The sequence below is a fragment of the Pipistrellus hanaki genome (assembly GCF_964339955.1).
Source record: "Pipistrellus hanaki genome assembly, chromosome: 14".
NCBI lineage: Eukaryota > Metazoa > Chordata > Mammalia > Chiroptera > Vespertilionidae > Pipistrellus > Pipistrellus hanaki.
The window spans coordinates 27,210,639-27,227,662 of NC_140516.1; the positions used below are offsets into that span (position 1 = coordinate 27,210,639).

The following is a 17,024-nucleotide window of genomic DNA, read 5'->3' on the forward strand; positions in this document are numbered from 1 at the left end:
TTTTGAACAATTTGACAGAACAAAAATATCACTTTATTTTAGTTAACAAATATTTTATTATAATTCTCATGCATGTAAATCTTTCTAAAATGTTGTATACTTTTCATTATTTAAAGAGTTTGCATAGCCGAAACCGGTTTGGCTCAGTGGTAGAGCATTGGTCTGCGGACTGAGGGGTCCCAGGTTCGATTCCGGTCAGGGGCATGTGCATTGGTTGCGGGCACATCCCCAGTAGGGGGTGTGTAAGAGGCAGCTGGTCGATGTTTCTCTCTCATTGACGTTTCTACCTCTCTATCTCTCTCCCTTCCTCCTCTCTGTAAAATATCAATAAAACATATTTTTAAAAAAGAGTTTGCATAAATTAAAAATTATGGTTATTAGTTAAAGCATTAACATAATTATTAAATAGCACTGTGTGTCTTAAAGCAGTACTTGAGCTGTTAGTATGGAAGGATATTATTTGCTCCAAACTCCTATGCTTTGTGAGTTCTTGATCTACTATTAATACATTTTACTTTCTCTGCCCTTCTTTTCAAATAGAATTATGTCTTTCCCAGGCATATCTCCTTTTCCCCCATAATCCTCTACTTTTACTAATGTAGTTTAATCCATTTTACAATAAGAAAGAAGAAAAAAATATTACAAAAGGATGGAAAAGAAAGTAAGTTAGAAGACGTAGGGCTTTCTCTTAGTGTCAGGTTCATGAGCTTCAGTGTATAGACATTTGGAATCTCAGGGACTATGTTTATCTTATTTACTAGTTCTTTTTTTATAATCATTATTGTTCAAAGAATTACATAGGCCCCCTTTTACCCCACTGCTCTCTCCCACCCTGCCCCTGCCCCTCACCACATGCCTCCACCACCCTATTGTCTGTGTCCATGGGTTATGCACGTATGCATAGGAGTTCATTGGTTGATCTCTTCCCACCCTCTCATCCTCCCCTGCCTTCCTTCTGAGGTTTGACAGTCTGTTCAATGTTTCTGGGCCTCTGGGTCTATTTTTATTCATCAGTTTATGTTGTTTACTAGATTTCACAAATGAGTGAGATCATGGGATACTTATCTTTCTCTGATTGGCTTATTTTACTTAGCATAATACTCTTCTGGTCCATCCATGCTGTTGGATAATATGGTAAGAGGTTTTTTGTTTGTTTGTTTGTTTTTATTTTTACAGTTGCATAGTATTTTACTGGTTCTTTACTCTGACTAAGATAATTGAACATTTTCAAGAAATAACAATCTCCTGCTGATATTACCAAAGTTTATGGAAGAAAATATAACAACAGAATAATAAGTTCCTCATATATTCAAGTAAAGTAATTTGAAGAGAGGTGTAATAAAATGTTCTTGATGCAATAGAAATTCTGAAAAAAGATTGTTTTCCACTATTTGCAGCATTGCTCTCTTTTTGAATATCATACAGAAAACTGCTATATGTATACTGTTAGACACACAGTACTGAGAATGGAAAGCTGATTGTAAAATAAAAAAATCTCGTAGCTTAGAAATCAATAAGGGAAGTAGTTATAACTGTAGAGTGTTTTGGGCTCACTGTTGGCAAAATGTGTGATATGAACAAAGATAAAGAAAAAAATATGGAGTTCTACCCTTGAGGAGTTCTCTTAAATAGCAGCAGATCTTCAAAACCACAGGTTTCTGTGGAGAGGATTGTCAAAAAATGAACCCGTGAGTGGTAAACTGCAGAGCATAAAGCTTTATTCATCATATGTTGTACATGAGGATAGCAAACTGTCAAAAATATCATCTCTAAAGTGCGTGGGTGGTCAAATACTTGTCTTCTGTGCTTTATTCATTTCAGTTTTTTTTAAACGTGAAAGAAAACTTGCAATCCAAAAAAAATATCAGTTTGTCAGTAATATGCTTTCATTCTTATGGCCTTGGCCAGATAGTAGTCCAAGCTCATTTTTTCTTAAAAGAATTAATTTGTGGGTATACATGCTTCAACCTGGAGTCTGCATGCCTTCAGCCAAACTTGGCAACCAGTGTCTTCTCTCTGCCCAGTATATGTCAGATCGTGTTACTATCCTGACTTGGCTTTGATATCACTCTCTGAAAGGTTTACAATGCAGTAAGAGAATATTTTTTTAAGTAAAAAAATAGAATTTTAAAAATAGTTGGCACATACAGACATTCCCCCATTATACTTTATGTCCACTGTGAAACAAATAACGTAAGTTCATTTGGAGCTTGTGTTTCTATGTTCAGCTTTCCTCCTGCTTGGCTTCTGATGTATGATCCAAAGGAAATGATGTTACTAAGTGGAATTGTATCCGAGGAAGCCCTGTGAAAGCCAGATGAGACAAATGGAAACGTAGGAAATAGATGTATTTTGTTTTATTGTTGTGACTATTTTAGGTCCTAATTTTTTTTATAACTGTCACTGTCATCTCCCTACCCATTTCATTGTTAGACTTACTCCTTTGATAATAAAACCGCAGACCAACTTTCTCCGTGGGATCGGAAAAAATGTTGCTGAATTTAAATAACTTTTCTGTGCCAGACAATGAGACTTTTCCCTGATTCCTCTAACAGTTCCGCTTCACATTGAAGTATGTTACCCCTGGAAAACATGTGAGGTTCCCTGCTCTCCCTGGTACTGGCTGGCTCCCACAGCCCCAGGATTCAGGTGGGCATGCAGCGACTCCTGGAAACCCAGACTTTTGGCTTATCCCAGTTTCCAGCAGGATACTGCTGCTCTGGTCAGCTCCTGTGACCATAGGCTCCCAATTAACCCAGTGAACTCAGGCACTAGATGGGCATCTGCAAACCCAGATTCCTGGCTAGATCCCATTGTAGGCCAGCTACCACAGACTGAAACTCTCAACCCACTGGTGTACCAGTCCAGCTCCTGTGGACCCAGGCTCCCAGCCCATTCCGCCACCACACAGGCCTCCACAGAACCAACCTTCAGGCTGGTTCCAGACTCACTCTAGCACAAGGCCTAACCTCATTGCCCCAGCTCCCAGGCCATATCCCATCCCAGCCCATTTTATTTTACAAATAAAACTTTGGTAATATTTATCCTCAGGAGACTGTTATTTGTTGGATACTGCTAAACTGAATCCAGTGGACCCAGAGGCTGTGCATACTCCACTGGCAACCGCTATCTGGTTGGCCCCTGTAGGTCCAGAATCGAGGTCCTCTCACACAGACCTAGACCCAAAGGTATCATTGTAGGCTCATGTTTCAGGCCCATACAATGAACGAGGCTTCCACTTGCCCTTATAGGCCCAACCACCTGGCTGGTCTCCATGTACCAAGCACCAGGCCTGTCCTACTGCTGACCTGGTTAGCAGGCCTTCCTAATCAAGGAATTCAACAACAAACCTGTAAATAGGTGCCACAAGACAGTTCAATCAGAATTGCTAGATGGGTTAACTGATAAAGGACTTTCCTGTCAAAGCTCATATGTAAAGGCTTGAAGAAGTTCTTCCTCATTTAAGGCCACAAGGATCACAAAGAAGCAATGAAACATGACACCACCAAAGGAAACAAAACTCCAATGACTTACCCTGAAGAAATGAAGATCTATAAACTTCTGACAAAGAATCCTATATAATGAAACCTTAATATGCAAATTGACTAAACAGCAGAATGACCAGACTGCAGATCAACCATTTGCTATGATGTTATGACATGCACTGTCCACCAGGGGGCAGACACTCAAGGCAGAAAGCCAGGCAAGCGCAGTGGTGGTGGTTTGAGCTCTCCCTCCTCTGTGGCAGTGGGACATCCCTCAAAGGGTCTTGGACTGTGAGAGGGCACAGGACAGGCTGAGGGACCTTCCCCCCACCTCCCAGTGCATGAATGTTATGCACCAGGCCTCTAGTTTATAATAATCCTCAAATAAATTTAGTGAACTACAAGAAGATACATCTCTCTAATATTTCTTTTTAGTTTTCACTTTGACCTGTTGCATGAGATTATTTAAAAATGTATGGCTTATTTTTAGCTGATGACAAATTTGAAGAAATAACTCACACTGAACATTAAGGGATTTGTAATCATATCTTGCACTTTAAAACAAATTGGATGTGGGGATCCGGTAGGGACCTGAGGAGTTAGAAATTTGAGTCATGAAGACAATGAATTTGTGATTGAACCAAATCAGTCAAGGGTGAAATTAAATAGATTAAGAAAGTCAGTTTCCAAGGTACAGGTGCCATCAGGTAACATGTTTGTGTGGATTTTTTTTCCTGTGACAGATTACCCATAGTCCATAGAGAACAGGATCACCAGGTCCAAAATTGCCTTTTAATCTTCACTTTGATCTCTATTTGGATATTTTGCATACATAATAGTCCCTGGCCATTCCACCCCATATTTACTTTTATTAAGACAATTCTGAATATACTGGTTATTAACATTTTTTGTACATGTCAAAACTAATTATACTTTCATGAATGCATTATTTCAAAACAAACACTCTAGCTCTTGTGAAAGATGTTATTAATATATTCATTTTATGTATCTGACTAATCTCTCTTCATTATATTGTGCGTTTTAAAACTTAACAATATTTGGTTTGATACAGAATAGATGAAGTAATTTTTGTACATAAAAACATATTACTGGGGAAATGTGGAGCCTAATGGGTCAATAAAGCTTGGTAGGAGTCATTTGAAAAGGGTCTGATCAAAAGGAAATGAGCCTTTGCTCTTGGGCTGCTTTATTATCTGGTGAATACATAATGAAAACAGCTCTCAGGGAAGGATGTTCATCGGAGTTTGTAGTGGGGCAGAATGCATCTCAGAAAGTCTTGAACAAACCTTTCAGGACCAACTTCTTGCTAGGTTCTGAGATTACTAATATGAATGTGATACAGGCTTGATCTATGGGAGTTCTGGGATAGATTCACTATTTTTAAAAATATATTTTATTGATTTTTTTTACAGAGAGGAAGGGAGAGGGATAGATAGTTAGGCACATCGATGAGAGAGAGACATTGATCAGCTGCCTCCTGCACACCCCCTACTGGGGAGGTGCCCGCAACCAAGGTACATGCCCTTGACTGGAATTGAACTGGGACCCTTCAGTCTGCAGCCTAATGCTCTATCCACTGAGCCAAACCGGTTTCGGTTAGTTTCACTATTTTCCAAGGAAATACATTAGAATACAAAGAAGGGACATTTAATCTAGACTGAGAAGAAGGACAATTTTTCTAGAAGAGATGATGCCTTGCCAGATTCTTGAAAGAGAAATAGAAGTTCACCTAGAAAATCAGAAGAGGAAGAAAGTTTCAGCAATAACACAGCAAACATAAACTTAGGTTAAGGCTAGACAATCTATACTAATAAAAGTGTAATATGTTAATTAGACCGGGTGTTCTTCCCGGTGTCCTTCTGGACAAAGCCATGGTGGTGGGGCTGAGGCAGAGGTGGTTAGGGGCGATCAGGCTGGCAGGGGAGGGCAGTTGAAGGCCAGCAGGCCAGTGTGTATGTGGGCGTGGTTGGAGGCAATCACACCAGTGGGGGGACTGTTGGGGGTGATTAGGTTGGCAGGGGGTTGTTGGGAGTTAGCAGGCTGGCAAGGGGACATTTGGCAGGGAGCAAGCCAGCAGGGGTGCAGTTGGGGGTGAGCAGGCTGGTGGAGGAGGCACTTACAGGTGATCAAACCAGCAGGCAGAGGGGTTAAGAGGCAGCAGTCCTGCATTCTGAGAGGGATGTCCCATGGGGATTGGCCCTAAACTGGTAGTCAGACATCCCCAGAGGGGTCCCAGATTGGAGAAAGTTTAGGCCAGGTTGAGGGACACCCCCCCATGCATAAATTTCGTGAACTGGGCCACTAGTAAACTATAAGAGTGAAAAGGGTATGGGAATTAAACAGGAATAAGTTTTCAGGAGTTTAACTTGGATTAGCTATATAAAGAATGTCTATCCATAAATTTAATCATAACCAACTGGAAAAAGTTTAAATATTTATATCCAACTCCCACCTTCTTTTTTTTTTCCTTTACCTTTCCCGTCCCTGAAAGTTATTGATTATATATCTGTACCTCTACCAATACTCACATGCAAATTTTGTCTACTCTGTGTAGTAATGATAGACTAAATTAAGGCAGTGGCCATATATATAAGAGGGAATAGTCCAAAAAAGTTACTTCTCTCTGAAATATGAATGGAAGAGATGTTTGGTAATTCAAGAATTACTTCTAGTAAGAACTGGTCAGGTTTTCTTTATGAAAACATGGGAGGAAAAATAAATTCTGATTACAGTTTGGGTGAGTTTTCATGGTACAGGTGAAATATAGTTTCACCAAGGGAAACATAGATTTGATAGGCAGAAGTAGAAGCTGAAATTAATCTAAATAAAAAACTTCCTCTAAAATACAAGGTATCTGATGCAACAAGAGGGAATAGTACTTAATTCTAAAGGATGCAGAGACCATAGCATCCTTGGAGATGTTTTCATTAACGATTTAGTTCAGAAAAGCTTTGTGTTGGGAAACAGGTAAACACTTTTATGCCAAGAAGTAGCATTATTTTACCTTTGATTTGGATGCATGAAAATAATTCTCATGGAATGAACAGACGAATGCAAGACAAAAACAAAGACTCTGGGAAATAGGTGAGGAAACCATTGTAAGAGTAAGCATGACATATAGTGAGCAGCTGCGCTATATGGGGAGGGGAGAGAGGAAGAGGACGAAAGAGTGTTAGCGATATGACATATTTTTATATATATATATTTTATTGATTTTATACAGAGAAGAAGGGAGAGAGATAGAGAGTTAGAAACATCGATAAGAGAGAGTCATCCATCAACTGCCTCCTGCACACTCCCTACTGGGGATATGCCAACAACCAAGGTACATGCCCTTGTCTGGAATCGAACCCGGGACCCTTCAGTCCCCAAGCCGACGCTCTATCCATGGAGCCAAATCGGTCCCGGATATGACATATTTTAGATCTAAAAATGCGGTGGCTTGAAACTCCTTGCATATTGACAGGGAGGAAAAACCATAGATCCGTGCGATTTTAAGTCCACTTGAGAGAGCACGTACTTTACAATATAGACTAGAGCTTGCCAACGGCTTTATTATTCATGCCCATAGGCATAATGGATAGAATTTTCACAAATAAATAAGTAATAAGCCTTGAAATCATCTCCCAAGAAACACACATACTCGGATGGCTTTAAGCAATTTTGATTTATGATTCAGTCTCCGGAGTGCGCCACGTGCATTTACCTGCACAGCACAGCTTTCCTGGTACTGCCTAGGAGAGTGCTCTCTGCCCCAGATGTGTGCGGTGGACATCTTGCAAGCAACATCTTCTCATTTCAATTATCACGGATATTATAGCTCACGATGCTACTCACTTGTTCATTGTCATGAGACCCTTGGTGGGGTATTAGTATTGTTCAAAATAATGACTTAGTCATCTGTGATTGACAGGCAGTGTGCTTAAGGTTTGTTCAACATGGAATAATACTTCATAAGCAATTTGTGTTTACTTTCTTTAAAAAAAAGTATAAATGTACTTTATATAATTTTTAAGTGGCATATCTTATTGAGCTAATGTGTTCATATTATATTAGAATTTCAAAATTGTTATAAGGATTTTACATATTTCTTTTTCCACAAACCATTTGGTGATGTATCTGTTATTACGATATATGCTACGTTTATCTGTAAATCTTCGCTAAATATATACATATATTCTCTCTTCCTTTCTTCCTTTCATTTTTTTCTGATCTGCTTCCCTTGATGACTCTATTCTTTTGACTCCAGACTGGCAATATGAGGGTAAGATGACAAAAATTAAAATTCCAAACAGCCTCATGAGCATTGCTTGTCTGTCTTTGTTTCATTCTCTTTAGAACATCGTTAAAATGTTATCCACTTCCTTTAATTAGACTCTTTATCACAATTAAAGTCTAATTATGTTTGTTTCTGTCGTGAAGCTTTAATTACAACTTATCCTTGTTGATCATTCCTTTATGTTATTTCTTTGGGTTATATTACCATCCCATTATCTCTGTCCTGAAAGACTTTTGCTCTCCTGTGGTCTCTGCTGGTGTTTGCCCAGTCAGATTTGAATAGCTTCAAAGTAACTATGTTATGATGTGGTAAAGTAATCTATGTGGTTCATATAATTTTATTTTAAATTAAAAGCTGTTAAAAGTAATGACCCATATTAGTTTGACTGTAGGATTTTTCTTTTTAACTGTCACTATCCATCTCAGTGAATTTGATCTCAGGGTGAGTGCTCCTCTAAGTTATAACTTCTTACTTTGGTTGTTTTCTCTCTTTAGATTGCAAACTAGCTAGGGGAGGACCACCGGCTACCATAGTTGCTATTGATGAAGAGAGTCGGAATGGTGAGTGAGCTTTCTGTTTGCAAGTGACTTATCTATGAGGGATTTTTTCCCATTTTAATGCTATATTTGTTATGTGCAGAAGTACTAGATAAAAGCTTCAACCCACATTCACAAACAACCCTCTTTTAACTTTCCCCCGGTAAGGGTTTAAATATCGTCATTTCCTGGTAATGCTTTACTTGGATTATATTATGAGAAATTCTAGATAGTTGCGTAGTTTTTGTTGTGAAGGAATTATTTGATTTAGGATCAGTCCAGGAATATGCATTCAGATACTGCTGGAATTTTTCTTTGTTGATAGAGTTGATTTTTATTTCATCTAACTGAAATACATTACACTCCTCCAAAAGAAGTGAATCACAAGGTAAGTCGTACACTGCTAACTTAAATTGGCCAGAATCTGGTAAGGATTAGGATCCACAGTTTATTAGACATGGCGATAAAGAAATGGTTCATGGGAAAAGGAAAGTGCATGAAAACAGAAAAAGCTGACAGAAAGTCTAGGGCAGACAAAGAAGTATGAATCTCCATGCAGGTTGTCTGCCATATGGAATAACTGATACCTAATTCATATTAAGTTCTTTGAAAAGATGTTTTCTTATCAGAACCAAAAGTAGATATAATTAGCACTTTTTTTTTCCTTCACAACACTCTTTTAGCATCTCAAAATGTTAATGTACAAATATTAAAGACTAGAGGCTCAATGCATGGAAATTCATCCAAGAGTAGGCTTTCCCTCCCCCAGCTGCTGGCACCAGCCTCTCTCTGGCAACCGGGACCCAGGCTTCCCTCCAGCTGCTGGCAGGCACCCCAACCCTGGTCTTTCCTCGCAGCCCTAGCTTCCTCTGGAAGGTCATTCAGAAGGACATCTGGACCTAATTAGCATATGATTATGCTTTTATTATTATAAATTCTGCTCTTTTAGGTAGGAGTATGAATGCTGGTTTCTAATTCAAACTAAGTGTGGGAATGTGCCTTGTGGCTTACTGTTTTGTCTACTGATTCTATAATGGAGCTTCCATTACTCTTCTTTGATTTGTACTTTCTATTTATTTTAAGCATTGCATTTTTTAGATTTACATTTTAAAATATATATCTTATTGATTTTTTTACAGAGAGGAAGGGAGAGGGATAGAGAATTAGAAACATTGATGAGAGAGACACATGGATCAGCTGCCTCTTGCACACCCCCTACTGGGGATGTGCCCACAACCAATGTACATGCCCTTGACTGGAATCAAACCTGAGACCTTTCAGTTCGAAGACTGACGCTCTATCCACTGAGCCAAACCGGTTTTGGCTAGATATATATATTTTAAAGAAAAAATTGTCAATTATTAAAAATATGTGTTTTTAATTGAATTAAACCAACATAAATTTTGAAAACTTCTATAATATTCATAATACCTGCATTATTCTAGTCACTTCATCATGGATTTATTGCGCAGCATTAGAAATATTCCTTTTACTCCTTTGAAGAGTTGTCATCAAGTCATTGTGAGTTGTTTTCGATGAAAGGTATACACATAACTTTTTTTTTTTTTTTGTACATCCTTTAAAATAAGTCAAAAATGTCTGCAGTTTTGCTGGCTTCTGTTTAAACAAACTTAAATATGTATTGGCAGCACTTAAGAAATCACAAAAAATTTAGGTGCTTCTTTTGTTAAGTCAATTTCTGTTAAGCATGAAAGCATATTAAGTTAATTATAGTTATTATGATTCATTTAAATACTTTGGAAATAAACCCTAGGTGTGTCCATAGAAAAGGAAACATATACAAAAATACTGTACCAGAAAAATCTTCTACCTCACGTGTAGAATTATGGATTATTTGTGGTTAAATATTTTTCTGTTAATAAGTTTGTATTTTCTAAGTGTTCCACAATGAAAACAATTTGCTTTTTTTTTTAAACCAGAGAGAAAAATAAAAAAGACAGAAGACCAATCTGTATTTCTTTTTTCATATTGTTCACCAATTCCCTTGAACATATAAGCTGAGTTGAACTAAAACATTTAGTTTAACTAAATATTTGTGTTTTAATGTGTGAGTCTATACAGAGCTTATTCTGCCAACCAGATAATTATAGCTATAGTTTTGATGACATTTATCTCCTGTCATGTAGATTATCCCACTTTTCAAAGGAGCTTAAGAACTCTGCAAATACATTGCTATAGTATATTGCAAAGATGTTGCTGTTTGGTGGCATATTGTGAAAGATTAATATTTTAGTTTTAGAAGAATGTGACTTGATATAGTGCAGTGATGTTGTACTCTTTAACTGGGTTATTTTGAAGAGACTGCCAGCTACTGAAAATGCTGCCAAAGTTATTTGAGTGTCATCACAAAGTATTAATAAACAACTCAGAGACTAAATGGTTTACATTTTTCTTTTACATTAAATTTCCAAAATATGGTGATTAAATGAACATCTGCCAGATATTATAATGTACTATGCAATCTTCCTTATCTTAAAAGTCTAGAGGAAACAATCCATGAAAATGTTTTCTATCATTTTTTAGGTAATTTAAGAAAGTTCCCAATAAGACCATTAATTCTAGTCCCTCTCTTAAAATGTCTTAATTTCTCTTTTCCAGCATTTTAAATGGTAGTAACAAAACATGTGGGTATCATATCCTACTATTATAATAGGCATTCATTTTTAAAGGTCCCAGGGCTTTTTAAAAAATATATATTTTTTATTGACTTTGGTGAGAAAAGAAGAGAGAGATAGGAACATCGATGATGAGAGAGAATTATTGATGACTGCCTCCTGCACACACCCCACTGGGGATCCAGCCCACAAATCTGGACATGTGTCCTGACTGGGAATTTAACCATGACTTGCTGGTTCATAGGTTGATGCTCAACCACTGAGCCACATTGCTCCAGGTGTTCCAGGGCTTCTTAAAAGTATTAGTTAGTTTATCGTGTATCTACTTGTGTGTCTACTTGCATGTCTACTTGCCCATCTGGCCCATCTGGCCGCTAGTAGATAAATAAAATATTTTTAAAGACATTATGTCCTTTTGGCTATGGACTTTACACGGCATTAAAATCATGATTCCAAATTTCTTTGGCATCCTATTGTTTATTTTCCCCAGTTGTCATCAAGTCATTGTGAGTCATTTTCGATGAAAGGATACACATTGATGAGAAAACAATTTTTTTCATAACTTATGGATGACTTAAATGATACTATCCAACATATATTTGCCAATGTTGGACCTACGTTTATGTAAAAAAAAAAAAAATCATGTCCATTCCTTATATATTTTAAAATCTTACTATTGTGACTATAAGACAAGTTTTATAGTAGCAAACAATTTGGCTCTGCTCATTACTGCTGACGCTGTATGTGCAAGGATGCATCCTGCTTCATTTATGCCAAAGAATCATTTTCTAAAAGGTCAGCAGCTGCAAACCTTCTGAATATATAACTTCAAAGTGATAAGTAAATAGAAAAGTTTCTAAGCATTAGCAAAATAGGTTGTTAACTTATCTCCTTAAGCTACCTAGAATTTTTTTTGGCATTTAATCACATATTTAATTTATGATCTTCCTTTCCTCATTTGGTTAATAAATAGGGCCCCTCATGGAAAGTGACTGCTGGAGTGAATGGAATGATCATAAAACAAGGGGCAGGAGAAGTTCACAAAGCAGAGAGAAGGCAAAAAATAAATAAATAAATAGCCAGTAAGCTAGGGCATTTTATACAGGAAAAGAACCCTAAACATTAGTGACCCCTCATTTTAAATTTCAGAATGCCGATGTTATTAACAATAGCAAAAAGATTCAATCATGCAAAATAACCTCTGGTTTCTAAAGAAATGAAAAAAGCACATTTAAGAAAAGACATTTTAGTTCTAGCCAGTTTGGCTCGGTGGATAGAGCATCGGCCTGCAGACTGAAGGGTCCTGGCTTCGATTCTGGTCAAGGACATATGCCTGGGTTGAGGGCTCAATCCCTGATGGGAGGGGTGCAGGAGGCAGCTGATGGATGGTTCTCTCTCATCATTGATGTTTCTATCTCCATCTTTCTTCCTCTCTGAAATCAATATAAATGTACTTAACAAAAAAGAAAGAAAAGACATTCTAATCTAATTGTACCTTTTCTTTTTGTTAAATCCTATATTGTAATTATATACCTAATAGGAAAAATCTGAATTATATAGAATTAAATTATTTCATGCACACCCATTTAATCCTACATGAACCTTTTTCTATAGAAAAAAAACCACACTAAATTATACCTTACTAAGGCAAACAACTGAAGCTAGTATTAATTTCATTTGCATACACTGTTGGAACATAGGCCATGGGCCTTGAAGGGCAGTAAGAATAGTCCTCTATAGTAGAAGGTGAGAAGGCCTATTAGGTTCTATCCATTTGTTAACATGAAGAAAATAAGATCCTATAATTCCTAAGTCATTTTAATTTAAATGTTGATACCTTTCTTGAGCCAAACAAGACATAACTGTGTGCCTCATCTATCCCATCAGTGTTTTGACTTCTAATCCAGGCAACAAGGATGATAGAAATAAATTAGAATGATGAAAAAGACAAAGGTTATTTTACAAGGTGGACAGACCATCCGTAGAGAGATACTTTTTAAAAGGGAGGTCTTGGTTTTGAGACTATTTATTTATTTATTTATTTACATATCCAACATACTGTTGTGTAATTTTTAGTTTAGTTGGGGCGTGAGGCCCTGGTGGAAATTATGGATGGACGATGCACTAAAATTCAATTACTGGTTTTAGAATAAAGCTCCTGGGATTTTTCTCTGTTCAAGACTTTTCCTAAGCAATGTCTGCATTTGTTCTTTAACATAAATGGTCCTATCACTACTTCTGTTCCTCATGATGGAATATTAACTGGTAGATCATTGAACATTCTTCGTGAAGCTATGGGGCTAAGAACTTTCTTCTCTGGTAGGACACTGGAAATCTAAAATGGGTCACTATTATTACTTTTGAACAAAGTAATCAGCAATGTAAAGGTTTTTAGCAATACTGGATGAAACTAGTAATCCCTAGATGATTTGAAATTTTCTTGAACTTAAAATGCCTCCTACAGCAGCTTTCAAAACAAATGGTCAAATGCCACATATTTCTACCTGGAATTGTTAATGTAATTTAAATATGCTTTAAATGTGCTGTGTGGATTAATAAATATGAAAGTAGTTGTTATCACCCCATCTATAGCTACTTCCTAAACTGTGAAGTATACACTAAGGCTAGTACAGTTTATATTCATATTAGGTGGAGCAATTTAAGCAAATAATGCATGTTTATTCATTAGAACAAATGAAAATAGATCTTTTTTTAAAATATATTTTTATTGATTTCAGAAAGGAAGTGAGAGGGAGAAAGAGACAGAAACATCAATGATGAGATAGAATCATTGGTCAGCTGCCTCCCATATGCCTCTCACTGGAGATTGAGCCTACAACTTGGCCATATTCTCTGACTAGGAATCAGACTGTATCTTCCTGGTTCATAGGTCAATGCCTAACCAATCAATTAGTTGAAAAATGTCCACTACACACAGAAGAAAAAAAATTCAAAGGCTCTAAAATATTGCTGGAAGTTTAAGATAAAGAAAAAAGATGACAGGAGAAAATGAGTGATAGCAAATATGTTGAAGAAGAAAAGAAGATGAATGTTGGCTGAATATATATATGAGGCAGAATTTTTTTATTGATTTGTTATCAAATTAGTTGATAGTGATTTCATCTAGCAACCTGTAATTTATGAAGAATAATTTCCCTTCTCATCCCTAGTTTGCATAATTCAAAATTTGAATAGACAATTGTGAATGTAGCATGTGTGTTTATAATTTCAAATCATTCTGTCATTAAAAAAAATGTGCTCCACTAAAAAGAGAAAATCAGAAAATGCATTAACTCATGCAGTTTGCTTGGTGGTACCAGAGACATAGGGGTTGGTGTGAGGCAGAGATGGTTAGGGGTGATCTGGCAGGCAGTAGAGCAGTTAGGGACAATCAGGTAAGGAGGTGAGCACTTAGGGGCATCAGGCAGGCAGGCATAGTGGTTATGGCAATCAGGCAGGCAGACAGGGGCAGATAGGGGTGATCAGGCAGGCAGACAGGGTGGTTAGGGGTAATTAGGCAGGTAGGCAGGGGCAGTTAGGGGTGATAAGGCAGGCAGAGTGGTTAGGGATGGACAGGCAGGCAGGCTAGCAGTTAGGAGCCAGTGGTCCCAGATTTTGAGAGAGTGCAGGCCTGGCTGAGGGACCACCTCCCCCCATCCTTATGCATGAATTTCATGCACCAGGCCTCTAGTTTAACATATTATAGAGGATTATTGAAATTGTTCCAAAGGTCAGTGTGAATATGATTGTTCTCAGTAACAAATTAATACAGTATCTGAGAGCTTGATAGCATATTGCCAGCTAAATTATAACCAGTGATATTTTTGATATATTACATTGCCTTCAAAATACCATTAATAAAAAGAGAAGGTCCAATACTAAAGATTCACATTTTTTATAAAATATTGAAAACATTGAGTTTGTTTAATGACATGGGTATTTTTATAGAAGCATGTTTTGGAGAAAGCGTTGTCTAATGCACTAGTATTTATCTTGATACTTAGGATACACAGGGTATGGACGTTATTAGTGAGGAAGTAGCATCTTATCAATAAGCTCTAGGTTCATTTACTATTCTTAAAACTTTATTTTAGGGATGTGGGGACTCTTATTAACAGCAGCCAAACTAATGATTATAAATGAATTTAAGGCCCTGGCTGAGTAGTTCAGTTGGCTGGAACATTGTCCCCATGAGCTATTTGATCCCTCTTCAGGGCACGTATAAGAATCAACCAATGAATGCATAATTAAGTGAAACAGCAAATCAACGTTTCTCTGTCTCTCTGTCTCTCTCCCTCCCTCCCTCTCTCTTTTTTTCTTTTCTTTTCCTCTTTTCCTCTCCCTAAATATCAATAAAAATCCCATATAATAAAAGCCTAATATGCTAAGTGTCCAGTGGTCTGGTGGGTAGTTCAACCAATTGAAGTGTAGTATGCTAATGATATGCTAAGGCTGCTCAACTGCTTGCTATGACTACCAGGGGGCTGATAGTTGACTGGTCTACCAGTCACTATGACATGCACTGACCACCAGGGGGCAGACAATCTGACCAGTAGGTTAGCTTGCTGCTGGCATCCAGCTGATGGGGACTGATCTAGACTGGCCGGGCATGTCATGGAACCCTCCCACAATCCCTCCCTGGCTGACCAACCTCCTTAATCCTTCACTGGCCCTGATCATGAACTGGTGGGGTCCCTCAGCCTGGCCTGCACCATCTCACAATCCAGGCTGAGGGACTCCATCCCTCCCTGAGTGCAGGAATTTTGTGCACCAGGCGTCTAGAGAAAAAAAAAAAAAAAGAATTAAAAATAAAGTGAATAATTTAAATGCTAACATTGAGACTTTATCCAAAATCTTAGAAACACTTTAAGATATCTTATAGTGAATAAACTTCATGCAATATCATTACATGCAGTTTTTCTTTCTATGGTATGTTTGCACCACTAATACTAATGACCAGTTAATACCTCTGCTTAGGTTTCAATCCTATGATGAGTATCAAGTATGAAAGTGAATGGTAATTACCAGAGGGAAAGAGGGTGGGAGTCGGGGAATGCAGAAGAGGATAAATGGGGAATAAATGGGGAAGGAAGGAGACTTGACTTGGGGTAGTGAACACAATACATTATATCATTGCATGATATTATTACTACCCGAAACCTATACAATTTTATTAACTAATGTCATCCCATTATATTCAGTAAAAAACGTGAATGTTTCATTAGTTGTTATTTGAACATACTTTTGACACATGAATCTTAATGTCTCTCAGTTACACAGTGAATAGGTACTTGCCAATTAATACCATTTGTTTTTTGAAATCTATTGAGTCCCAGAGGAGAAGTAATTATTTTGGTTTCATTTCAGTCCACTTTAAAATGCCTAATTCTCACAGAATATCATTTTTTCCATACCTTTTTTGTTATTAATCTTCACACAAGAATATTTTTTTTCCTTTGCTTCTTAGAGAGTGTACAAGAGAGGGAGGGAGGGAGGAAGGGAGAGAGAGAGAAAGAGAGAGAGAAAAGTGTATAAGCATTCTTATGATGACTTCTCTGCTTTTTTTTTTTAGGCTTCAGAGATAATCGTTTGAGCTTCAGTTTTATAAAAGCATACTGCTTAAATTAATACTTTTGAGGTGTTGTGTTGTATTTTTAGTATTAATGTGAATTTAGCATTGTCTTCTATGACATGACTGTCAATAATTTAACATAAATTTTCATTTTTGAAATAACTATTAGTTACAATTTTTGACCTAGGAAAATGTACATCTTTATTCTGTGGCACAGTCATTCAGGGATGGCACAAATCTTCCTGGTATATGTGAAAGGAGTGTCTTCTGTGAATTTTAGTACAAGAATAAGACATCCATGCCCAGCCGGCATGGCTCAGTGGTTGATCGTCAAACTATGAACCAGAAGATCATGGGTTCAATTCCTGGTCAGGGCACATGCCTAGGTTATGGGCTCGATCCCCAGTGTGTGGCGTGCAGGAGGCAGCTGATTAATGATTCTCTTTCATCGTTGATGTTTCTATCTCTCTCTCTCCCTCTCCCTTCCTCTCTGAA

General features: G+C 37.4%; 1 protein-coding gene across 1 annotated transcript in view; it reads left to right on the plus strand.

The window, feature by feature from the left end:
• Positions 1 to 17,024, plus strand: part of PCDH15 (protocadherin related 15) — a gene marked incomplete at its 3' end in the record, with an annotated part of 622,267 nt that overhangs the window by 164,561 nt on the left and 440,682 nt on the right. Inside the window, exons 3-4 of the mRNA XM_084903437.1 lie at positions 7,756 to 7,770; positions 8,280 to 8,345. Coding sequence (XP_084759563.1) covers positions 7,756 to 7,770; positions 8,280 to 8,345 — 81 coding nt within the window. The remainder of the gene's footprint in view (positions 1 to 7,755; positions 7,771 to 8,279; positions 8,346 to 17,024) is intronic.